The following is a 26,926-nucleotide window of genomic DNA, read 5'->3' on the forward strand; positions in this document are numbered from 1 at the left end:
CTGCCATCACCATGCTTCACCGTAGGGATGGTGCCAGGTTTTCTCCAGACGTGATGCTTGGCATTCAGGCCAAAGAGTTGTTTCTCATGGTCTGAGAGTCCTTTAGGTGCCTTTTGGCAAACTCCAAGTTGGCTGTCATGTGCCTTTTACTAAGGAGTGTCATCCGTCTGGCCACTCTACCATAAAGGCCTGATTGGTGGAGCGCTGCAGAGATGGTTGTTCTTCCATCTCCACAGAGGAACTCTAGATTTCTGTTCAGAGTGACCATCGCATTCTTGGTCATCTCCCTGACCAAGGCCCTTCTCCCCCGATTGCTCAGTTTGGCTGGGCAGCCAGCTCTAGGAAGAGTCTTGGTGGTTCCAAACTTCTTCCATTTAAAAATGGAGGCCACTGTGTTCTTGGGGACCTTCAATGCCGCAGAATTGTTCTGGTATCCTTCCCCAGATCTGTGCCTCGATACAATCCGGTCTCGGCGCTCTACGGACAATTCCTTCGACCTCATGGCTTGGTTTTTGCTCTGACATGCATTGTCAACTGTGGGACCTTATAAAGACAGGTGTGTGCCTTTCCAAATCATGTTCAGTCAATGAATTTACCACAGGTGGACTACCACATCTGAAGGATGATCAATTTAAACAGGATGCACCTGAGCTCAATCTCAAGTCTCATAGCTAAGGGTCTGAATACTTATGTAAATAAGGTATTTCTGTGTTTTTATTTTGAATACATTTGCTAAAACCTGTTTTCGCTCTTTCATTATGCGGTATTGTGTGTAGATTGATGAGGACAAACATGTATTTAATACATTTTAGAAAAAAGCTGTAACGTAACAAAATGTGGGGAAAGTCAAGGGCTCTGAATACCTTCCGAATGCACTGTATATCAGATTCTTGGTCTAAGGGTATTTATACTTTCAAAGACATATTCAATGTGAATGGACTCTTCAGTTTCTAGGAAATTCGCCAGTGTTTTAATGTCCCAGGTTCATCATTTTGTGTTTACCTTCAACTCCACCTACCTATTCGAGCCTATGGGGTCCTCTGTGGAGCAGAATTACAGATTTACCGGTACACCCATTGGTCAAACTTCTAATGAACAGATGATCCTCAGAATAAGTTGTTTCTCATGTCTATAGTCAATTAATTCTAGCAGCACAAAAACAATGAATTTTATCCACTGAATGCTGAAAAGAAATTACACTTTCTGACAGACAGACAAATTGGGAGACGGTATGGAATCACCGATTTAGTTAATTTTTAAATCTTTGTTTGGCGAGCATGAGTCCTGTTTCTCTGTTTTGTTTTGCGTTTAAATGCACACTTGAGTGTGCATAGATGTACCTGGCTTGCGTGCCAGAATAAGTGGGGCTTCTTGTATATACAGTGCCCATTTGGGTATGTTTTGACTGTTCACTTTTGGTTAACTCAAGGGGAGGCTGAATCTGAGCCTGGTAACCTGTGCGTTACGGGTTAAGTCAGGTTTTGCCAGACGAGGGTTTTGAATGCTGACATTTTAAAGTCATAAGTTTTGTAAATATTTGTAAATATTAAAATCATATTGAAACACCAGCGCTGTGAAAATAAATTCAACATCCATTTGCACCTCTAGCTGCCTCCTGCTGAATCTATGTCCTTATGACTGCTAGGAGGTACCTATTTTACGCCAGGATATACCCATGCCCTCCAGTACTTTTCTCAAGGTACCTAGTCAATAGAGGTCAGTTCAAGAGGAGAGTAAGAGGTGATACTCATACTGCCCATTGGGGCCCTTTCTGGGGTAGTTTTCTGCTTGATGGTAACATTATCCTCAATTTCTCTTTGCATAAAAGGCCAAAAAAAGGACTGTTCATCTGTAGCCCTCTGGTAGAACCAGTTGTTTATTTGAACCTGCTCCCCTGAACAGTACACCTCATTCCAGATACAGTTTGTTCCATTCATGGAGGTATTTTCTCAGAGCAGTGCTCTAGTTTGTCCATTGCTGACCAAGTGGTTGATTGTTCTCTCTGAGGAGCTTGAGCAGTGGGCCTATAGTGGGATCTTCCTCTTGAGCTCTCCGGATCTCGTTGTTGGTCACAGCCGGCAGCAGCATTTCAGTCTTTTCTCCAACGGGACAGAACTGGATGTTCAAGGAAGCCAGCCAAGAGGACTCATTTTCTGCCATCCTACTTCCCTGCCAAATGGCTGAGATTGTCTCCTGTGACAATTCCTTGTCAACCACCTACAAATGCCCCTCCAGAGTCACAGGCAGTTGTGACGGTGTTTGCATCACCGTTAGTTTGTCCTGGCCTATACTTTGTTAAATAAAAAATCTGCCAGCTCTCCCACCCATCTATGCCATTGGCATTCAGCTTAGCAGTGCTCATAACATAAATCAAGGGGTTATTGTCTGTTTACACTGTAAAATGGGGGAGTGTAAAACAGTCTCCGAATTTTTCGCAGACAGCCCATTTCAAAGCCATAAACTCAAGCTTTCTTGAATGCAAATGATAGTCTTTCTCTGCTGTGGTGAGAGTTCTTGAGCCATAGCCTATCACTCTTAAGTTCCCTTCCAGCTCTTGGTAGAACACAGCTCCCAAACCTTCACCTGACGCATCTGTGTGAAGGACCAATGGAAGTTCAAATTCTGAACAGGAGTAGGTCTATGAGCCGCTTTATGGTTTGTAGATGTTCGGCTGTCCAGTTCACCATTGCTGTTGATGGGAGTTGGCCTGTGTCTGAATGTTTAGTTTTGGATTTCTTCTTGACAGCTTGGAGTAGCAGGTCACCTGTTTTTTTGGTGGTTTTGGAGCAATTCATACAATACTTTGGCAATTCTGGAAAAGTCCTGTTGGATGTGTTTGCAGTTTGTTTTCCTTGTGTTTCAGATTATTTTGTGCCCAATAGAAATTATGGTAAATAATGTATTGTGTCATTTTGGAGTCACTTTTATTGTAAATAAGAATAAATTATGTTCCTAAATACTTCTACATTAATATGGATGCTACCATGATTACAGATAATCCTGAATTAATATAATGATGAGTGAGAAAGTTAGAGGATGAAAGATCATACCCCCAAGACATGCTAATTTATTGGTTGGAACCCTGTGGTCCTAGACACCTCCTTAATTTCCTTTGACTGTCTCTCCTTTTGTGTTTTCTCTCCACCGTTAACCATTGCATCAATATCATCTTTCAAGTTAAGCGGTATTGAGAAGCCTTGATTCTCTGATTCCATCAATGCAGAGAAGCTTAACCGTATGTTGATATACTCAAACACTTCATCACAGTCATTTGTCTCTGGAATGCTGTCTCCCTTTCAACTAAAGGTGCCACTGCTCGCAGCTCCAGTTCATTTAACTGTGGTAATTGTTTGTTTTTTTCTTCCCCCAAACAAGTGTCTTATATGCAGAAACTATTGTGGACAACTACTTGAAACTTCACACCGTAGGTCTAGACTAGTTCTGTCCTGCTGTTGATCGCTGTGCTGAAGTTGTAGCAGGCTGGTTGTCTCCTCACTCCACTGTAGCAATCCCGGTTGAGCCCCCACATTGTCTGGGGCCTGAAATGAATTGACAGGAAGCAGGATCTGATGTACTGTATTTTACTGCATCAGCTTCATGAGTTGTCCATACAGATTCATTTCATAGGGTTCAACAACTCATTAGAACAAATAACACAACAGAGCAAAGAGCCAAATGAATAAATAGACAAACTGGAATACAGGTAACTAGGCTAGCTAGCCCTAATGATAAACAACTTCAGTTGCTATGGTAGCTAGGGAGCTAAAATATTTGCTAAATGTAGCAACAAACTCCAAAATACAGATCTGCCACCTCTCACACAGTGGTGATTTTAGCATGTAAATCTTGGTGGGGCAAACATAATTATGTTTTTAGATGTATGCCAGTAAAGCTACTACACAGCACTAAACAATACATTAATTGCACTATAACGGTGACAAACAGTGCGCACAAACTGTTAAGGCCTACATAAAGCTGTCCTAACAGAAAAGTTTTTTTTTTTTTTTTGCACCATGGAGTAAATACTTACCACTGCTTCACCTGGCTATCAGCGGAGACTTGTCTGGCAGAGAAACAGTTCATTCAGCCTCATTTACTGCATTTAAAAAAACCATAGGTGATATGGCTGACTTGCTTTAAACAAATGTGGTCTCTACTGACAATTGAGATGTGCAAACTATGGCATAAGGGGAGGACGAGCTGATAAGAGGCAATCTGTAATTTCGATTAAGACATTAATGAGCGAGCTAGGACAGACTTTACATATTTGTTGAGCACTTGTATAATGTACAGCAACAGAATTCAGAACATGGGCCATTCTTACAGTATTCTCCCTCTACACCAAGTCAGAACCGTAGGATAAATAAACAAGTCATATAAGCACACAATGAAAGCTCTTACAATATTTGATGACATTTCTCTAAAACAGGCTATAGGCTAAATGTGCACCACCAAGTCAGAACAGTAGGCTAATTTATGAGGGGAAAGGGAGCAAATTATTAAGGTGAGGCACATGGGCTACTAACGGCTTGCTACACAACATACATTTAGTATTACTTTCTTAACTAAAGTATACATATCTTCCTGGCATATTACGTCATGTATGCAGCAGCATACAATACCTTTTTGGACTCACCTTGTTTTGCTGTGCTCACTTGAACAGGAAGGTGGTGCGTTGGTCCTTCGTGAAAAATGTTATCAAACTTTATCAAACTGTCATCAAAGTCTGGCATTCTCTGGATTTATGGTGCTTTCAAGACAACTGGGAACTCAGGAAAAAAACAAGGTTGAATCATGACGTCAGTGATCTTCAGGTCGGAGCTCTAGAAAGAGGCCCGAGTTCCCGACTTGGAATTCCGAGTTGGATAACCATTCAAAACGTATTTTCCCAGTCGAACCTCATTTTCTTCCGTTTTCCCAGTTGTCTTGAATTCACTAAAGTCTGAGATTTCCGAGTTACCAGTTGTTTCGAACACGGCAGAAGTCATGCTGGATTGACAGCATGGGCAATGTGAATGTTTATCCTTTTAAGCTTGGAAAAGACACCCTTAAATCTAGACTTGGACCACACAATCACTAGTCTGAATAGTAGGCTAGTGATTGCTTTGAATGCTTGCAGTTAGTCACAGATTCCTTCCAAACCACTCATTGTTGAATTTGCAATTTCCAACTTGTTGTGTAATGTTTATGTCCAGTGGCCGATGAGCACCGAAACATTTTATCTAGAATTTCCTTCCATAATTTCTCTTCATATGACAAGGATTGAAAATAATTTGCCAGTAGATTGTCGACTTGATTCATGATGACGACCGCTAGCTAAAATTTTGAAAGTATGGTATTGCTATAGTAAATAACATAATTAGCTGTAATTTTCTGTGGCCAATTTATCTGAGCCTTCTTGGATGGGCACATCTAATGTAATTCTATGGCAGTACCCAAGAGACTTGAATTTTCGAGCTCTATCCGTATTGTCCCCATGAGTGATGGAACACTGAGCCAATTATGGCACAACTAGAGAACATTACCAACCCCGTATTTTCCACTGACTGCCCCACCACCACAGAAAGCACTGAGCTAGGCTGAAAAACCTGAATTTTTTTGGAGCTGCCTTACTCAAGAAAGCAAAAAAAGAGACCGTGATTGTAAGCAGCTTTATTAACTGAATGATTTTTAAATTTTTTGTTTTTTACATTGTTTGCAAACTGATATGTGACATGAATAAATGCCAAAATAACATGCAAACATGCAAAAAAAAAAACTCTAAACAGGTGGGGCTCAAAACAGGTGGGGCTCTGCCTCACCTTCCCTGAATGACGGGTCACCTCTGCTTCACGTATTGGGCGTGAGACATGTATTTAACCCTCATCTCACGCTCACATACCACACCTCATGCTTTAAAAAGTGCTGCTTTTTGGCCTCCCGAGTGGCGCAGTGGTCTAAGGCACTGCATCGCACTACAGCCTGGGGTTCGATCAATGACTGGAAGTCCCATAGGACGGCGCACAATTGGCCCAGCGTCGTCTGGGTTAGGGGAGCGTTTGGCCGGGGGGGCTTTACTTGGCTCATCGCACTCTAGCGACACCTTGTGGTGGACCGGGCTCCTGCAGGCTGACAAACATCACCTCTCCCAAGCCTGTTGGGGAGTTGCAGTGACGAGACAAGATCGGAATCATGAAATTGGGGAGAAAAAGCTGGTTAAAAAAAGTACTGCTCTTATTTTTCGAATTAGTCCAATTGTATAGTCAGTGCTTTAACTTTTCAACTGTGCCTCACGAGTTAAACATGCATCTCTCTCATGTAGAATAAGTAATCACGTCGGCTCTATTTGTGGTATTTCTATCTGCAACTTTCGAGAATATTTTCATACTAAACATGGCCATGTCCTGCCACAGAACTGTGAACCGCGGCACATTGAAGCAAATTATTTGTCTAGGTATGTAAGGTCATCAAAAGGATTGGATGCACTTTTTAAAGAAACGGCCCTCAAGGATAGAGTGGAGCAGACGCAGCTGAATGGAGAGAGAGAATGTTCTCCTCTGAGTTTATAAAACTGTAGAAAGAGCAGCATGGTAGCACTGTTGTCTTGTATAATGTTGTCAACAAATTAGGTTGCTGTTACTCCCGTCCCATATACAGAATGTTGCCTTTTGACATCATGTGCTAAAGTCGATTTTAATCCACACTTGAATTAGCCTGGTCCCCTCGTTTCATGTTTGTTATTGAGCCTAAACTCTAGGGGGCTGTGACAACGAAAAGGCAACAGACAGTCCTACAGTGGGGTTTGAAATGATTGACACCCTTGATAAAAATGAGGAAAAATGACTCTATATATAATAAATGATTCAAATACTGAGCTACTGTATATTGTATGCTAACAAAAATAAGGAATTTATATTCAATTGCTCAGAGAAGGAAAGTAATATATTTCTCAAAAAGGTAGGGGTTAAAATGTATAGCTCTGTTTTCAATACCTCACCTTCCGAGGATAATGGCACTGAGCCTTTTTCTAAAATGTTTTATAAATCGGAGAACACATTGGGAGGAATCTTAGACAATTCCTCCATACAGAATCCTTCCAGATCCTTAATATAATTTGTTTGCTCTTATGGACTGCAAGCACCGCTTGACTCTCTTCCCAGACTTGTTGATGAAGGGTCCGGTCCCTCGATGATCCTGTCCTACGTGAACCTTTCGAGAGGCTAGCTAAACGAACGCTACATAGCGTGCTAGCCAGGTTGGCTAACTCTCTGAGGTGAGCTAGCTATTACTAGCTATTTCTGCATCCCCACGGTAGAGTTGCTGGGGTAGCTCTCTTGTTTAGTATACGTATCTTTAAGTCGCTCGGCGAGCCGACGTAGATCTTTGCGCAACGCGAGAAAACACGGTGTCATCTATTTTTCTCAATGAGGTACCTGAGTGCCCCGCTGGGAACAGACGCTCCTGCGTACCAGTGGCCTCAAACACTCCTTTACGTGATTCCGCCAGTGGTTCTGATTCAGCCCACGTTGAATTGGGTGCGCCGGGAGGGCTTACCATTGATTCTTGTGGCTCCCCGTTGGCCCAAGCAGCCTTGGTTCATGGTGATCATCTGCCTTTTAAGCGGGGACCCGTGGAAACTCCAATTGCGCTCCCATTGCGACTTGCCGCTGGTTTTGGAAGCACTGTATGTGGCCCCCTTTGATCCTCAGGAGTTGATGGATCTGAAGATCCTCTCTTACAAAACCTCCCTGCTCATGGCTTTGGCTTCAACTAAATGTGTTGGGGACTTCTGTACACTCTTCCTGTACTCTAAGGTGACGTTGCTTCCAAATGTGGCCTTTGCCCCGAAAGTCATGGCTATGTCCTACAGGTCCTTAGCTTTTTGAGCTATTCGGTTTTGTGACCAACTTTTTGTCTGTTTTGCTAATCCAGGTCGCGGCACGGCGCTCTCTAAGCAGCGTCTCTCCCACTGGATTGTAAAGGGTATGTCTCTGGCATATAGCAGCAAGGGGCAAAGGTTACCTAGCGGTGTACGCACCCACTCCACTAGGGGTCTGGCAGTGTCTTGGGCGTTGTTTAAAGGGTTGACTGTAGGAGATATTTGTGCTGCGGTGAGTTGGGCATCACCACACACTTTTGTGAGGTTTTATCGCTTGGATGTCACTGCTCCCAGTGTAACACACAGTGTAGGGGGAAAGGGGAAAGTCGCTAGGCAACACATTGTGTGCATAATACCCAGGCTGCTACATCTGGTGGGGTCAGGTCTGGGTGGTCTTCCATTGTCCAGTTCATTTAGTACCCATTGGGATCGGCTTGGTGCGTGATTATATTTCCCCATAGCATGTGTACCGAAGTTGACTGACAAAGGGAAAGTAACGTTATGACTATAACTAATGTTCCCTGAAGGAGGGAAACAAGGTACAACACCTGTCTGGCCCCACTCCACCCATACCTGTGCTCTGTGAAGTGCGGTATTAAATTGAAGGAATGAACCCGATTGTCACGCTTATCGTACAGCGAGCCAATAGTATGTTTTGCCTTGTTTCCCTCCTTCAGGGAACAAAAGTTAGTCATAATGTTACTTTTTCAATGGGTTTCAAGTCCGGAGACTGAGATGGCCATTGCAAAATGTTGATTTTTATGGGCAATTAACCATTTCTTTGTGGATTGTGATGTATGCTTGGGGTTATTGTCTTGCTGGAAGATCCACTTGTGGCAAAGTTTCAGCGTCCTGGAAGACGCAACCAGGTTTATGGCTAAAATATCCTGGTAGTGAAGTTCATTTTTCCGTTGACCTTAACAAGGGCCCCAGGACGCAAAATAACCCCATAACATCAAAGACCTGATATGTCCTGATATGTCTTTGTCCATGAATGGCTGCAAAAATACATAGCCTCATATTCATTTTCAGTGTTGGATATTAAATGCTCCAGGCCTCAAATATCATTTTATGACATTTTTGTATTGTGTACTTCCTAGGCAGAGATGGTAGGGGGACTCACAACTCATAAACACATTACATTTTGTCTATATAGAATAAGATGATGGCAAGGATCTTCAACTAATACTAATACAAGTACTTTGTTGAAGCACCTTTGGCAGCGATTACAGCCTCAAGTCTTTTTGGGTATGACGCTACAAGCTTGGCACAACTGTATTTGGGGAGTTTCTCCCATTCTTCTCTGCAGATCCTCTCAAGCTCTGTCAGGTTGGATGGGGAGCGTTCCTGCACTCTACAGAGATGTTCGATCGGGTTCAGGTCCAGGCTCTGGCTGGGCCACTCAAGGACATTCAGAGACTTGTCCCGAAGCAACTCCTGCATTGTCTTGCCTGTGTACTTAGGGTTGTTGTCGTGTTGGAAGGTGAACTTTTGCCCCAGTCTGAGGTCCTGAGTGCTCTGGAGCAGGTTTTCATCAAGGATCTCTCCTGTACATTGCTCCATTCATCTTTGCCTCCATCCTGACTAGTCTCCCAGTCCCTGCCACTGAAAAACATCCCCACAGCATGATGCTGCCACCACCGTGCTTCACCGTAGGGATGGTGCCAGGTTTCCTCCAGATGTGACACTAGGCATTCAGGCCTTTAGAATCTTGGTTTCATCAGACCAGAGAATCTTGTTTCTTGTCCTTTTACTGAGGAGTGGCTTCCGTCTGGCCATTCTACCATAAAGGCCTGATTGGTGAAGTGCTGCAGAGATGGTAGTCCTTCTGGACGGTTCTCCCGTTTCAACAGAGGAACTCTGGACCTCTGTCAGAGTGACCATCGGGGACCTGGTCACCTCCCTTACCAAGGCCCTTCTCCTCCGTTTTCTCAGTTTGGCCACGCTGCCAGCTCTAGAAAGAATCTTGGTGGTTCTAAACTTCTTCCATTTAAGAATGATGGAGGCCACGGTGTTCTTGGGTACCTTCAATGCTTCAGAAAATGTTTGGTACCCTTCCCCAGATCTGTGCCTCGGCACAATCCTGTCTCAGAGTTCTATGGACAAATTCTTCGACCGCATTGCTTGTTTTTTTGCTCTGACATTCTCCGTCAACTGTGGGATGTTATATAGACAGGTGTGTGCCTTTCCAAATCATGCCCAATCAATTGAATTTACCACAGCTGGACTCCAAGTTGTAGAAACATTTCAAGGATGATCAATGAAAACAGGATGCACCTGAGCTAATAGCATAGCAAAGGGTCTGAATATTTATGTAAATAAGTTATTTCTGTTTTAAATTTGTAATAAATTTGCTAACATTTCTAAAAACCTGTTCACTTTGTCATTATAGGGTATTGTGTGTAGATTGAGGGAAAAAAGTATTATTTTACCAATTTTAGAATAAGTCTATAACGTAACAATGTGGAAAAGTCAAGGGGTCTGAATACTTTCCGAGTGGTGTGTGTTTATTTATTTATTTATTGGTCATAGTCCTAAGCCATGTCAAAATATGTAGAATTTCAGGAAATTAGCTTTAAAACTGTAACATTTTCCTGGGGGAGGACCCCCAAACCCACATCTAGGGGTTGTGTCAGGGGGCAATGATTTTCAAGATAGCTTGGAGTGAGATTTTCTTTCTTTGAAAGTTGGCAGCCAAGAAAATAGCACTTACATATAAAACTGCATTTGGATATGAATTTCATAACCTGTTAGGTATGTTATGAACTTGTTATCAATAAGCCTCTTAACTGTAAACATGTTATACAGGCTAAAAATGAAAAATGTACTGTCACAACAGCTAGTGAGCTAGCAGTCCGAATGCCCTTTAGCTGACCAATTCAACATTAGCTGACGAATTCTTGAGTAAACAACACATTTTGCAACGATCAAAAGGTCATCACTGTTTCGACTATATCTTCAATTGTTTATGTCTTCGTGAACATGTCATTTGTGGGGGATACTTGCTGGTACAGACCTAAAATGAATCGGCAGGAAAAGCACGATCAGATATAGTGTCTTTTTATTGCATCGGCTTCATGAGTTGTGAAGCCAGGCGGCTAGGCGTTGCCTCAGTGGATTCCTAGAGTAGCTGCGCTACCCACGCACACACAAACTTGCATGATTAGCATGAAGGGAGAATAGGCAGCCTAGCCCTAATAATTCTCAAAAAACAGTTGAAATTGGGTGTTAAATAACTATTACCATGGCATATTGCTTACTCACCTGAAAGCTCTTTCTTATGTTAAGAAATGTGAAATTGAGGTGAGATCGAATTGGTGCTTGAATACTGAACAATTAAGCTCTGCTGTATAGATATTTAAGAGAGATTTTTCCCTAACACATCCTGTCTCTCCATCCCCTGCCCTGTATTTACAGTGCAAATAGTGCTTTGCTTCACTGACTTAGTGCTAGATGTAACTCACTCCTCTCTGCCTAGCTTTTTGAAGCTATATCCACAATAGTTACTTTTAATATATCTTCCCGTCCCATACGACAGATGGCTTATTGCAGTCCTGGTATTATTCCAATAAATGTTGCACCGAGAAACATCTGCTATGCAAATCCCGCCGTATTGCTGTCACTTTGTCTTTGCCTGTCAAAGTAGAGATACAGCTCTCTACCTCGTACCGGAGCGTTGGGCTGCCTGCCAGACAAAGGCCATGAAACACAGCTGCCAACTCTATCCACTGAACATCAAATAGAACTCAAATTACTGCTAGAAGAGGATCCAATACTTCTCCCACTGAATATCACATTTAACAGCTGAGATCCCAAAACGATGCTCCTCCTTCTACACTACAGAGTCCTGCCATTAGTGCTAGTTTATCTTGTATACTGAAATGTCAACGGCTATTATGTCATAGGGCACTGCATATAAAGCCCTTAGAGGTTTGACCTGAATAGTGTCTTAGAGTTGCTGAAGAAGACAGACTCTCTTTTTGAGGGTGAGGTTAAGAAAAAACAGTGTTTGAGAGTCAGATGAAGAAGAACGAGAGATGAAGGTCTACATGGAGCTTCCGCTCACTATAGCCACCCTCTCCCCAGTGACACAGAGATTGCAGGCGGGCAGCAGCACTGGGGACATGCGGAGCCAGGGCCCACAGGCCTGTGTGTGGGACCACAACTAAAGGATCCTAAACACTCCCGCAGGAACTAATGTTGTGGACAGAAGCCCAGCCCAAACCGTTGGCGTGAAGAACATAACCATGGAGAGAGCCATGGAAGTCAGGGATATATTAACCAAAGATTACCCAACTGCAACCTACTGATGCCAGCAAATGTTAAGATATTTACATTGGGTTAGTTATTTTACCAGGCAAGTCAGTTAAGAACAAATTCTTATTTTCAATGACGGCCTAGGAACAGTGGGGTTAACTGCCTTGTTCAGGGGCAGAACGAGAGATTTTTACCTTGTCAGCTCGGGGATTCGATCTCGAACCTTTGAGTTACTAGTCAAACACTCTAACCACTAGGCTACCTGCCGCCCCATTTTAAAGTGAAATGATAGTGAAAATGATGTATTATAACATGCAAAGTCCCCGCTGAGCTCCATACAATGTAACTATGGCCTTTAGAACAGCTGTATGGCTGAGCATATATATCAAAAGATTCAGTTGTGGAGAAAAGTTTGGCCTTGAGTTTGTCTGTTTGGAGAAACACATGTACAGTGAGGGGGAAAAAGTATTTGATCCCCTACTGATTTTGTACGTTTGTCCCTGACAAAGAAATGATCCGTCTATAATTTTAATGGTAGGTTTATTTGAACAGTGAGATACAGAATAACGACAAAACAATCCAGAAAAACGCATGTCAAAAATGTTATAAAAGGATTTGTATTTTAATGAGGGAAGTAAGTATTTGACCCCTCTGCAAAACATGACTTAGTACTTGGTGGCAAAACCTTTGTTGGCAATCACAGATGTCAGACGTTTCTTGTAGTTGGCCACCAGGTTTGCACACATCTCAGGAGGGATTTTGTCACACTCCTCTTTGCAGATCTTCTCCAAGTCATTAAGGTTTCGAGGCTGACGTTTGGCATCTCGAACCTTCAGCTCCCTCCACAGATTTTCTATGGGATTAATGTCTGGAGGCTGGCTAGGCCACTCCAGGACCTTAATGTGCTTCTTCTTGAGCCACTCCTTTGTTGCCTTGGCCGTGTGTTTTGGGTCATTGTCATGCTGGAATACCCATCCACGACCCATTTTCAATGCCCTGGCTGAGGGATGGAGGTACTCACCCATGATTTGACGGTACATGGCCCCGTCCATCGTCCCTTTAATGCGGTGAAGTTGTCCTGCCCCCTTAGCAGAAAAACACCCCCAAACCATGTTGTTTCCACCTCCATGTTTGACGGTGAGGATGGTGTTCTTGGGGTCATAGGCAGCATTCCTCCTCCTCCAAACACGGCGAGTTGAGTTGATGCCAAAGAGCTCCATTTTGGTCTCATCTGACCGCAACACTTTCACCCAGTTGTCCTCTGAATCATTCAGATGTTCATTGGCAAACTTCAGACGGGCATGGATATGTGCTTTCTTGAGCAGGGGGACCTTGCGGGCGCTGCAGGATTTCAGTCCTTCACGGCGTAGTGTGTTACCAATTGTTTTCTTGGTGACTATGGTCCCAGCTGCCTTGAGATCATTGACAAGATCCTCCTGTGTAGTTCTGGGCTGATTCCTCACCGTTCTCATGATCATTGCAACTCCACGAGGTGAGATCTTGCATGGAGCCCCAGGCCGAGGGAGATTGACAGTTCTTTTGTGTTTCTTCCATTTGCGAATAATCGCACCAACTGTTGTCACCTTCTCACCAAGCTGCTTGGCAATGGTCTTGTAGCCCATTCCAGCCTTGTGTAGGTCTACAATCTTGTCCCTGACATCCTTGGAGAGCTCTTTGGTCTTGGCCATGGTGGAGAGTTTGGAATCTGATTGATTGCTTCTGTGGATAGGTCTTTTATACAGGTAACAAGCTGAGATTAGGAGCACTCCCTTTAAGAGTGTGCTCCTAATCGCAGCTCGTTACCTGTATAAAAGACACCTGGGAGCCATAAATCTTTCTGATTGAGAGGGGGTCAAATACTTATTTCCCTCATTAAAATGCAAATCATTTTATATCATTTTTGACATGCGTTTTTCTGGATTTTTTTGTTGTTATTCTGTCTCTCCCTGTTCAAATAAACCTACCATTAAAATTATAGACTGATCATTTCTTTGTCAGTGGACAAACGTACAAAAATCAGCAGGGGATCAAATACTTTTTTCCCTCACTGTACGTGTCGTGGCCTCAGATCCTGTGGTTTGATGAGACTATCACAATTTTCTTTTAGCCCCCAAAAGGTTTCTGTCTGCCGAGAATAGTCTCTCCTGAGAGACGAGCTGTAGAGTGTGTGAGACAGAGTAGTCATACAGTATCTGTCAGAGATTTGATGGACTGTCCTGAGGATCAGCCTCAGTCTGGCTCTCTGCACATTGGTATTCTGCTGAGGTTGATGGGGAGCAGGTCTGGCAGTGCCTCTGGCGTGCGCTCTGATGGGGGGGATTTTACCACCTCTCCTCAGAGGAAACAGACAGTCAGTGCCTCTTACACTCCTCACGTAACCTTGTAAAACCATCCGGAAGTCTCGTAAGCTTACATTATTTTTCGCTACAGCGCATCGGTAATCAGCATGGTAATTACGAGGCTCCTTCTCATGCACTCGGGGGGGGGGTGTGTGTGTGTGTGTGTGTGTGTGTGTGTGTGTGTGTGTGTCCCCGTCCGTCCGTCCGTCCCTGGGAGTTGTGAGCTAACATGAGCGCTGTATTGCATTGTGCTGTCAGTGAATAGAAGGAATGCTATTCTTTCTCCTCTGCAGGGCCAGCATTGTGCAGAAGAGGATCATTTACTTCCAGGATGAAGGTTCCCTCACTGTCAGACTGTGTGAGAAAGGTACAGCATATCTGTCCTATACGAATATTACTTCTCACGGAACAGCCCAATGCTTTTATATGGTCTGTTACTGTAGTAGATTATAATGGCGATATTGTATGTAGTCATATTCAGAAATTATATTCGGTCAAGCAAGATCACCATTCTTATCTTCACTTTGTGTGGGTGTGTGCGTGGGTGGGGTTGAGGGGTCATGCGTACGTGTGTGTGGGTGGGTGGTTGTGTGTGTGTGGGTGGGTGGGTGGGTGGGTGTGTTTCAGAGGCTGTGTTTGGGGAGACCACAGAGAAGCCCCCTCCGGAATGCTGTGCCTGTGGGACGGCCAAGTACAGAGTCACCTTCTATGGGAACTGGTCGGAGAAGATTCACCCTAAAGACTACCCCAGTAAGTCCTTCACTGCAGTCATGTATGTACACCCACGCACACTGCACATTGCTGTACAACTTCCCACCTGTTGCTCAACTGTCCGTTTGCTCTGGAGTGTGAAAGGATTTGCACCATTTATAGTCATTAAGCAAGATATTGTGGTTTTGGAAGAAACACAAAAAGGTTACATTTTACCCTGGACATATTTAGACTGTCTGTTGACTTTAGTAACATACTGCACGAAAGAACAGCACACTGTAGTTTAGAGCAGTGGTTCCCAACCTTTTTTGAACTGTGGCACACCTTTATGGGATATTAAATTCTGTGGCACACCTAAAATGTCCCTTCTAATTTATTTAGTGGTAATGACCTCATCTGATCCATACTGCAAATCATCTATTGTCTGTGACGTTTTTTTAAAGGTTTGTTTTCATAGTTTCTTACTCATGATGGTTCATTTGTGCGTACCCTTTTAAGAGCTTCCTGTCAATTTGAGCCAGAAAGAAAAGCATGTAGCTCTGATAAAATAGGTCTTTAGTTTTGAACGGTTTGGGCTAAAGATGAGCTGCCTTCTGCATTGTAAAGGTGCAACCACAGACGCAAAGCCATGCTCTGTTTCGTTATATGGCAGAGGCTGTAGTATAGCTAGTATAGCTAAACCCAGAGTATAGCTAAGCCCAGAGTATAGCTAAGCCCAAGGACTAATCAGACTTGCCTGTTCTAATTGTTTTCACAGACAAAGTAAAATCATACGAATGAGTTTGCTCATGATGGGCACCCCTCAAAATGATACGAACATAACAGCAGCCTGAGTGCACTGGACTTGAAACAACGATACAGATGTAATCATGTGCCATTTCATGTTTTATCAGACTGGCACTGCATTCCACAGGTCATGTTTATAACGGTTAAAAAAAAACAAGATTAGGAAAGGTTTTCCTAGACTCCTGAGAGTTCCTCAAGGCAAACCACTTTGGAACCACTGGTTTAGAGGATTTCTCTCAAATTATTTGTGTGTTGTTGGGATTTAAACAAATACTTTTCAGTAAGCCTAAGTCAGTAAAACAGTATGATATTGGATAACTGTTATGATACAGTCTCCTCTTTTGGAGCTGATGATCCGAACCACACACATATTCCCTGCAGTCAGTGTTATGTAGTCACAGCTTACAAAGGGAATCGCCATAAATAATTTGAGATGGGAAGAGACTCTTTTGGCAGGAAACAAGAAAAAAGTTTTGGTACATTAAAGCACATCACATGGATTCTCTATAGGCCTGATGGGCTTAAAGAGATGAACTGTATAGTTTACCTTTCCCTCCAGCTTTATATCTAATCTTTCACGGAGGGAAGCGTATCATGGGAAAACTTAATTACATTCAAGGGTAAGTAAAAAAAATGATATGTACAAATTGGTTGGTGTGTGTGTGTGGTCTGACTGGGTCTATTCCAGCCTCAACTCTTTCAGTAATGATGAGGGCTCCACCAGTGGAAGTGCGGGCCTGTCACAGTATATCTAACAGTGGCCTTCCAGCCACATGCATGGCTAATGAACACTGTCTCCACCACTCTGCTGTTAGCCTCACACGCCCAGCAGACACAGTTAAAGCCAGGAGCGATCTGTCAGCCTCTACACCTACACATGTAGGATCTTAATTTTGCTACAGTTTGCTACAGCAGGAAAGTAGTCCTGCAGCAACAGAAAATGAGTTCTAATTCATCCACGTTTTTGTAGGGGGTTGATACATTTTTCATAAGGGAAAATCAAGTCTTAAATTTCAAAGTGGAAATTGCAAACTTCATTAGCCTTTTTAAACCTCAAATGCACTGTGAGTTTAACATTTCCTGCATTGCAGGAAAGTTCTCCTGCAACATGGTGATCAAATTAAGATCCTACATCTGTACACAGACACACGCAGACGACTTTGTTTCTTTGTCACCACCCTATACAGGACGTGCCAATCATTGGTCAGCCCTCATCGGGGCGTCCCACTCCAGGAGCTATGTCCTGTGGGAGTACGGTGGCTTCGCCAGCGAAGGGGTGAAACAGGTGGCAGAGCTGGGGTCTCCAGTTAAGATGGAGGAGGAGATAAGACAGAAGGTAGGTCCTAAAAAACATCATGGGTTCCGAACTGTTCATGTTTGCTGATCCGCAATATCTGATCTTCAGACAAAAAGTGGCTTGGATCTGACTTTCTGATGTCTTAATGTGCCTGTCTCCGCTTCTGAAACAGCATGTCAAAGGTTGATCAGTTAATGGAAGGCCCTCTCTGGCATATTAATGAAACACACAAGTCTGTATATTGGCTGATCTGCACCGCTCTGCTATTTAGTGCTAATTCCCTGCTCTCGGGTGACATGGCAACAATAGTGTTGAGGCCAGGGACAGATGAGATGCAGAGGGGCATTGTGGGATGGCTGTGGAGGAGCGGTGGCATGGCTAATGGAGGGAGAGGTGAGTAAGGATGGCCGCCTCACAGAGAATCTTAAAGGTCACACAGGAAAGGCTCGTAACCCATGTGATCCTTTCTTCACCACAATGCTGTGAGGGCCGACTAATAATGGGAATGTTGACAAGTGTCAGATGGAGGATAGTGTTCTTTTTGACTTCCTGTCACAAGCAAATATGATTGGTTGTCACGGATTCTGGATGTGGGCCACAATCACCAATATCTGCTTTCAACTTTTCTGTTTGTAATTCAATTACTCAATTGTTGTTGTTGTAAAATAAATTACTGTGATATCAATCAAAGTAGAATTAAACCCATAGGAATGTGCTCAATATACATTTGAAACACCTATTACTGATTGAAATTGGTAATAAAATAGGGATAGAATTACACAGGAAACATATTAGTTAATGGTCCATATAAAATACACATTCTTCCAGAATTCAAAGAGCAGTCTTTAGGTCGTGTTATGACTTTGTTTATGGATGTGGCAGTGACAAGTGTTCTCAAATCCATAGAATTAGGAATTCAAATACTTGAATGGACATGAACCTTCTTATGACAGTGTAAATGGTCAGCCATTTTGGTAAGGGAGTTGGTAAGCCAGTAGTCAGCCAGTGCTGTCATAAGATATTGGGTAAAACAATGAATTTGAAGATTATTTGCACAGTGGGCTCTAGTTTAACAAACCTAACGCAATGGTAAATCTAAGCGCTGGCTGTAGGTCTATTGGTCCGGGGGTGTGTGAGAAATATTTTTTATATTTTCACAGCCAGAATTATGAGAACAATAGCTGGCGGTGGCTCAAAAGGGCTGGGTTTTGATGTATAAACAAGTTGTAAGTGTGACGAGGGCTTGGCCACTGGCCAATCAACGCATTCCATGGCTTATTTGAAAAAGCAAAAAAAAACATTTAACCTTTTATTTAACTAGGCAAGTCAGTTAAGAACAAATTCTTATTTACAATGACAGCCAAACCCTAACCCAGATGACACTGGGCCAATTGTGTGCCGCCCTATGGGACTCCCAATCACGGCCGGTTGTGATACAGCCTGGAATTGAACCAGGGTCTGTAGTGACGCCTCTAGCACTGAGATGCAGTGCCTTGGACGCTAAGCCAATCGGCATTATTACTACATGCTTTTGTCTCAAGTTCTTTAGGTTATTTGTTTTATTTTATTTAACCTTTATTTATCCAGGTTAGTCTCATTGAGATCAAATACATTTTTCAAGAGAGACCTGGTCCAACCAAGACAGCAGCAGGGGGGAACAATATTTCAGACAAATATCAGACATAACAATTTACAGACATAGACACACCATAAACAGAATTTTGACGTAGACGCACATAAATTGTGCGTCTACGTCAATAGACGCTTGTATGTTCTGTAATTGTAATTTATGTGCGTCTACGTCAAAATTCTATATATATATATACCCCCGCATGAAGTCCTAATGACAATCACATTCCTCAGTAACAGGTGTCAACCAACCTTTTTAACACTTCTGATCTGTTCTGACTTTAACACCCGTTTAAAGTAAGTAGGAGTGAGACCTTAACTGCTATTTATTTCCTGACCTTATCGAAAAAGAACAGAAATAAAGCGGCAGTTTTCCCAAAATGGCCTTAAAGGTCATGGTATGCCAATGTTTAATCCTACCTAGAGTCAGTGAAAACCAGCCAACGGCACTATAGAGATCACAGTGATGTCAGACGCTTTCAGTTAAAACCTGGTCTGCAGCTAATAGTAGTAGGCGGAGGTTTAGATAATTGCTTTCATGGCTCTATGCACCTCTGAGACAAAGGTTAGAAAGAGAACCTGGAGCAGGAGTGCTCGGGAGTGCACAGGGTGCTCATTTTGACCTTTTAACCCTATTAAATAATTTGCCTGCATCAAGAAAATGCTGATTAAAAGAGTTCAGAATAGAGGTTTTCTCAGTTACTACCTGTGAGTCTACCAGCAGTTGTTAAGGAAGCTGTGCATCTTTTTTGCACTCCAAACCTTTCACTACTTGCCAACCTTTGTAAGGATTATTCAGATTCTCAACATTAGATTTGAGGTAGTCTGCTTTCAGTTTTCGGGTCCTAGCTACACCCTGATTCATTCTGAATGCGTTTAAAAGCCATCCAACCATCAGCTGAATAAGACCCTCTTATTGACGGTCTTTGCGTTATCGTCAAGTACTGGCAACAGTAAAAAATTAAAATGACATGTTTGCTCACAAGCCTATGTTTGGAGTGTTGGCAGTCAACATTGTTGTAAATTGCTTCAAGGAGCCTAGCCTATATGTCTTTACGTATCACACGTCTCCTAAAATGGAAAACACTTAGCTCTTGTAAATGTTATATTATGTTTGAGGCATGTTCTCAAAAAGAAAAATATAGCCTAGGCCTGCCATTGATACCATATTATAGAACTGAATCATTTAAATATGTTTGGAGGAGCGCAGCTTTGGTAACCGGACGAGATGCGCTCTTTGGAGATGTCATGAATACTTGAGCAAGCGATATATAGCACTCTGAAGAATAGACCATTTAAACACCTTTTATGGATAGGCTACTTTGCAAGGTCAGGATAAAAAAATACATGACGCATTGCTGTTAAACTAGCCTTAGTAGCTGAGGCCTAGGGAAAGGGTACCCTATGGAGGGCTCGATATGAAACGAAAAACAAGCAATCAGTTTTTTTAAAACAACAATATTCATAAATAAGATGGGGTCAGAAGCATGATATCGTAAATTGCTTTATGTGTAACATTCGCACGTCTATACAAAATACTAGGTTCCTGTCAATTGTAGCGTCGCCTATGTGTGAGGCAGATTCTCAAAAAACGGACGAGGTGTGCTTATTGAAAATGGGGATGGATAGCCTACTTGAACAAGCAAAATGCAAGTATGTATAATGTGAATTATGAAAATGAATGAGGGCAAAAACCTCTAAAATATTTCAAAGCACTCTCAGTAGACCATTTCTACTGAGAAATGGCAATTACAACAACTGTGACAGAATCTCCCACCACAAATGGACCAAGCAGCGGAGAAGGGAGTCAAGGGAATACGGTCTGGACTATAGGAAGCAGCGCGCTTGGGAGGAGATGGCATCCTGGTCGCTGGAGGTATTGGAATCTAGGATTGACTGGACATGGGAACAATTACTGGACTACTGTGACAACCTGCCTGGGAGGAAGGTAGAGCACGAGAGTCACCCCCAATAATTGTTTGGGGGGGGCACACGGGTAGTTTGGCTGGGCCAAGGGTGAGCCCTAAGCCAGCTCCCCGTGTTAATATGGAGAAGCGTATGGAGTGGAGGGCGCCGTGTTTTGCTGAAGTGCGCACAATCTCGCCCATACGCACGCACAGTCCGGTGCGAGATATTCCAGCCCCTCGCAGATGCCGTGCTAGAGTGGGCATCCAGCCTGGTAGGAGGATGCCTGCGCAGCACGTCTTGTCGCCGGTACGCCTCCTAGGACCAGGCTACCCTACCCCCGCTCTACGCACGGCAACCATCAGGCCCCTGCACAGCCCAGTTCGCCCTGTACTAGTACCCCGCTCGTACAGGGCTACTAGTTCCATCCAGCCAGGAAGGGTTGTGCAGGAGGTGAGATCAAGACCGCCTGTGCGCCTCCATGGCCTGGTGCTTCCAGTTCCTGTCTCTCGTGCGGACCCGGAAGTGCGAAATCCCAGTCTGGCACGTCCAGTACCAGCACCACGCACCAGGCTTCCAGTGCGTCAGCCCAGTCCGACTCGTCCTTGTGTCCTCCTCCCAGAGTGCTAAGAACCTTGGCGTGATCCTGGACAACACCCTGTCGTTCTCCACTAACATCAAGGCGGTGACCCGATCCTGTAGGTTCATGCTCTACAACATTCGCAGAGTACGACCCTGCCTCACACAGGAAGCGGCGCAGGTCCTAATCCAGGCACTTGTCATCTCCCGTCTGGATTACTGCAACTCGCTGTTGGCTGGGCTCCCTGCCTGTGCCATTAAACCCCTACAACTCATCCAGAACGGCGCAGCCCGTCTGGTGTTCAACCTTCCCAAGTTCTCTCACGTCACCCCGCTCCTCCGCTCTCTCCACTGGCTTCCAGTTGAAGCTCGCATCCGCTACAAGACCATGGTGATTGCCTACGGAGCTGTGAAGGGAACGGCACCTCCATACCTTCAGGCCCTACACCCAAACAAGGGCACTGCGTTCATCCACCTCTGGCCTGCTGGCCCCCCTACCTCTGAGGAAGCACAGTTCCCGCTCAGCCCAGTCAAAACTGTTCGCTGCTCTGGCACCCCAATGGTGGAACAAGCTCCCTCACGACGCCAGGACAGCGGAGTCAATCACCACCTTCCGGAGACACCTGAAACCCCACCTCTTTAAGGAATACCTAGGATAGGATAAAGTAATCCTTCTAACCCCCCCCCCCCCCTTAAAAGATTTAGATGCACTATTGTAAAGTGGTTGTTCCACTGGATATCATAAGGTGAATGCACCAATTTGTAAGTCGCTCTGGATAAGAGCGTCTGCTAAATGACTTAAATGTAATGTAATGTAATGTAATGTAATGTAAATGTAATTTCAAACCCCTTTATTCATAGGCTACTTGGCTAATGGCCAGAATAAAATATGCATCTCTGCAATGCTGCTAAACCAGCCCTGATTAAGGGAAGGGTAGGCTATCCTTGGTTTATAATCAAATTAAACAAAATGGGGGGAACCAATCACCGGGACAAAGGGCACATCTCTTTTCCATGGGCATTGTGCGCCATGGCTGGATAGGCTGTGCTTCCACCGTCAAAGTCCATGCCATTATCAACTGCGTTACCATTGAGACCTGCTTTTTGTGGGTCTTAACTTCCCATTAGCACTGCATAAAATTTGAACTTTTGCACTTGTTTTTGACACACCTCAATATTGCCACACCTCCCATCTCAGCACAAGAGAGCTGCCGAACCTAGCGTTAGAGCTGGAAAGTGTGCCAGTTTTTACATGGAAAAATTGCAATCTAATGTGCGTTTGACACTTGCTTCTCCTTAGTGCCAGACGTAAATAGAGTCCAGTGTGTTTTTTTTAGCTAGCTAGCCTGCCAGTTTAAGCGGAATGATTACAATATTGTTTTTATTAACTTCCAACATTCCATACAAACAATGCAGGAAATCCACAGCCATACACTGGCTGAAAACAGTTGATGATTGGATTTAGACAAGTTGTAAATGCAATAAGTACAGAAACTGTATAATATTAGAACACACACATCATTCCAAGAAAACAAACATTGAGACAGTTATGGTCTGTTTAAATACACTACCGTTCAAAAGTTTGGGGTCATTTAGAAATGTCCTTGTTTTCCATGAAAACATACATGGAATGAGTTGCAAAATGAATAGGAAATATAGTCAAAATGTTGACAAGGTCATAAATAAGGATTTTTTATTGAAATAATAGTTTCCTTCAACCTTTGCTTACTTAAAAGAATACTCAATTTGCAGCAATTACAGCCTTGCAGACCTTTGGCATTCTAGTTGTCAATTTGTTGAGGTAATCTGAAGAGATTTCACCCCATGCTTCCTGAAGCACCTCCCACAAGTTGGATTGGCTTGATGGGCACTTCTTATGTACCATACAATCAAGCTGCTCCCACAACAACTCAAAAGGGTTGAGATCCAGTGACTGTGCTGGCCACTCCATTATAGACAGAATCCCAGCTGACTGCTTTGGGTCATTGTCCTGTTGTAGGAGGAAATTGGCTTCAATTAAGCTCTGTCCACAGGGTATGGCATGGCATTGCAAAATTGAGTGATAGCCTTCCTTCTTCAAGATCCCTTTTACCCTGTACAAATCTCCCACTTTACCACCACCAAAGCACCCCCAGACCATCACATTGCCTCAACCATGCTTGACAGATGGCGTCACGCACTCCTCCAGCATCTTTTCATGTTTTCTGCATCTCACGAATGTTCTTCTTTCTGATCCGAACACCTGAAACTTAGATTCGTCTGTCCATAACACTTTTTTCCCAATCTTCCTTTGTCCAGTGTCTGTGTTATATTGCCCATCTTAATATTTTATTTTTATTGGCCAATCTGAGATATGGCATTTCTGTGCAACTCTGCCTAGAAGGCCAGCATCCCGGAGTCGCCTCTTCACTGTTGACGTTGAGACTGGTGTCTTGCGGGTACTATTTAATGAAGCTGCCAGTTGAGGACTTGTGAGGTGTCTGTTTCTCAAACTAGACACTCTAATGTGCTTGTCCAGTTGCTCAGTTCTGCACCAGGGCCTCCCACTCCTCTTTCTATTCTGGTTAGAGCCAGTTTGCGCTGTTCTGTGAAGGGAGTAGTACATAGCATTGTAAGAGATCTTCAGTTTCTTGGAAATGTCTCGCATGGAATAGCCTTGCTTTCTCCGCACAAGGATAGACTGACGAGTTTCAGAAGAAAGTTATTTGTTTCTGGCCATTTTGAGCCTGTAATCAAACCCACAAATGCTGATGCTCCAGATACAGATCAATTAGCCTTTTAAAATGATAAACTTGGATTAGCTAACACATTGTGCCATTGGAACACATGAGTCATGGTTGCTGATAATGGGCCTCTGTACACCTGCAAGTGCCTTGCAAAAGTATTCATCCCCCTTGGCGTTTTTCCTATTTTGTTGCATTACAAACTATAATTTAAATTGATTTTTATTTGGATTTCATGTAATGGACATACACAAAATAGTCCAAATTGGTGAAGTGAAATGAAAAAAATTACTTGTTTCAAAAAAAGTAATGCGTGCATATGTATTCACCCCCTTTGCTATGAATCCCTAAATCAGATCTGGTGCAACCAATTACCTTCAGAAGTCACATAATTAGTTGAATAAACTGCAATCTAAGTGTCACATGATCTGTCACATGATCTCAGTATATATACACCTGTTCTGAAAGGCCCCAGAGTCTGCAATACCACTAAGCAAGGGGCAGCATGAAGACCAAGGAGCTCTCCAAACAGGTCAGGAACAAAGTTGTGGAGAAGTACGGATCAGGGTTGGGTTATAAAAACAAATATCAGAAACTTTGAACATCCAACGGAGCACCATTAAATCCATTATAAAAAAATGGAAAGAATATGGCACCACAACACACCTGCCAAGAGAGGGCCGCCCACCAAAACTCATGGACCAGACAAGGAGGGCATTAATCAGAGAGGCAACAAAGAGACCAAAGATAACCCTGAAGGAGCTGCAAAGCTCCACAGCGGAGATTGGAGTATCTGTCCGTAGGACCACTTTAAGCTGTACGCTCCATAGAGCTGGGCTTTACGGACGATTGGCCAGCAAAAAGCCATTGCTTAAAGAAAAAATAAGCAAACACATTTGGTGTTTGTCAAAAGGCATGTGGGAGACTCCCCAAACATATGAAAGAAGGTACTTTTGGCCATCAAGGAAAACGCTATGTCTGGCGCAAACCCAACACCTCTCATCACCCCGAGAACACCATCCCCTTTGCTTTGCTGCAGGAGGGACTGGTACACTTCACAAAATAGATGGCATCATGATCGAGGAAAATTTGGTGGATATATTGAAGCAACATCTCAAGACATCAGTCAGGAAGTTAAAGCTTGGTCGCAAATAGGTCTTCCAAATGGACAATGACCCCAAGAATACTTCCAAAGTTGTGGCAAAATGGCTTAAGGACAACAAAATCAAGGTATTGGAGTGGCCATCACAAAGCCCTGACCTCAACCCTATAGAACATTTGTGGGCAGAACTGAAAAATGTGTGCGAGCAAGGAGGCCTACAAACCTGACTCAGTTACACCAGCTCTGTCAGGAGGATAGGGCCAAAATTTACCCAACTTATTGTGGGAAGCTTGTGGAAGGCTACCCAAAACGTTTGACCCAAGTTAAACACTTTAATGGCAATGCTACCAAATACTAATTGAGTGTATGTAAACTTCTGACCCACTGGGAATGTGATGAAAGAAATAAAAGCTGAAATTAATCATTCTCTCTACTATTATTCTGACATTTCACATTCTTAAAATAAAGTGGTGATCTTAACTAACTGACCTGAGACAGGGAAATGTTACTAGAATTAAATGTCAGGAATTGTGTAAAACTGAGTTTAAATGTATTTGGCTAAGGTGTATGTAAACATCCGACTTCAACTGTATGTGTTCCCTTGTCTTGACAGTCCCAAATCTATTTGCTCCCAATTAGATAAGACACTCTATAACTTTATATGGAAAAGGAACCCTCACAAAGTAAAAAGAATAAACCATATGACCAAAAGTATGTGGACACCTGCTTGTCGAACATCTCATTCCACAATGGGCATTAATATGGAGTTGTCCCCCCCCCCCCCTTTGCTGCTATAAAAGCCTCAACTCTTCTGGGAAGGCTTTCCACTAGATGTTGGAACATTGCTGTGGGTGCTTGCTTCCATTCAGCCACAAGCATTACAGTGAGGGGAAAAAAGTATTTGATCCCCTGCTGATTTTGTACGTTTGCCCACTGACAAAGAAATGATCAGTCTATAATTTTAATGGTATGTTTATTTGAACAGTGAGAGATAGAATAACAACAAAAAAATCCAGAAAAACTCATGTCAAAAATGTTATAAATTGATTTGCATTTTAATGAGGGAAGTAAGTATATGATCCCCTCTCAATCAGAAAGATTTCTGGCTCCCAGGTGTCTTTTATACAGGTAACGAGCTGAGATTAGGAGCACACTCTTAAAGGGAGTGCTCCTAATCTCAGCTTGTTACCTGTATAAAAGACACCTGTCCACAGAAGCAATCAATCAATCAGATTCCAAACTCTCCATCATGGCCAAGACCAAAGAGCTCTCCAAGGATGTCAGGGACAAGATTGTAGACCTACACAAGGAAGGCTGGAATGGGTTACAAGACCATCGCCAAGCAGCTTGGTGAGAAGGTGACAACAGTTGGTGCAATAATTCGCAAATGGAAGAAACACAAAAGAACTGTCAATCTCCCTCGGCCTGGGGCTCCATGCAAGATCTCACCACGTGGAGTTGCAATGATCATGAGAACGGTGAGAAATCAGCTCAGAACTACGCGGGAAGATCTTGTCAATGATCTCAAGGCAGCTGGGACCATAGTCACCAAGAAAACAATTGGTAACACACTACGCCATGAAGGACTGAAATCCTGCAGCACCTGCAAGGTCCCCCTGCTCAAGAAAGCACATATACATGCCCGTCTGAAGTTTGCCAATGAACATCTGAATGATTCAGAGGACAACTGGGTGAAACTGTTGTGGTCAAATGAGACCAAAATGGAGCTATTTGACATTA

The 26,926-nt window shown here is 43.3% G+C and overlaps 1 protein-coding gene across 4 annotated transcripts in view; it reads left to right on the top strand.

Annotated features, from left to right (window-relative positions):
* LOC106573225 (spondin-1) overlaps positions 1 to 26,926 on the top strand; it is a 137,595-nt gene that overhangs the window by 36,816 nt on the left and 73,853 nt on the right. For all 4 annotated transcript variants that reach the window (XM_014148063.2, XM_045696944.2, XM_014148064.2 and 1 more), the window contains exons 5-7: positions 14,748 to 14,821; positions 15,082 to 15,204; positions 17,139 to 17,287. In XM_014148063.2, the coding sequence (XP_014003538.1) occupies positions 14,748 to 14,821; positions 15,082 to 15,204; positions 17,139 to 17,287 (346 nt within the window). The remainder of the gene's footprint in view (positions 1 to 14,747; positions 14,822 to 15,081; positions 15,205 to 17,138; positions 17,288 to 26,926) is intronic.

The sequence above is a fragment of the Salmo salar genome, chromosome 16 (genome assembly GCF_965601325.2).
Source record: "Salmo salar chromosome 16, fSalSal1, whole genome shotgun sequence".
NCBI lineage: Eukaryota > Metazoa > Chordata > Actinopteri > Salmoniformes > Salmonidae > Salmo > Salmo salar.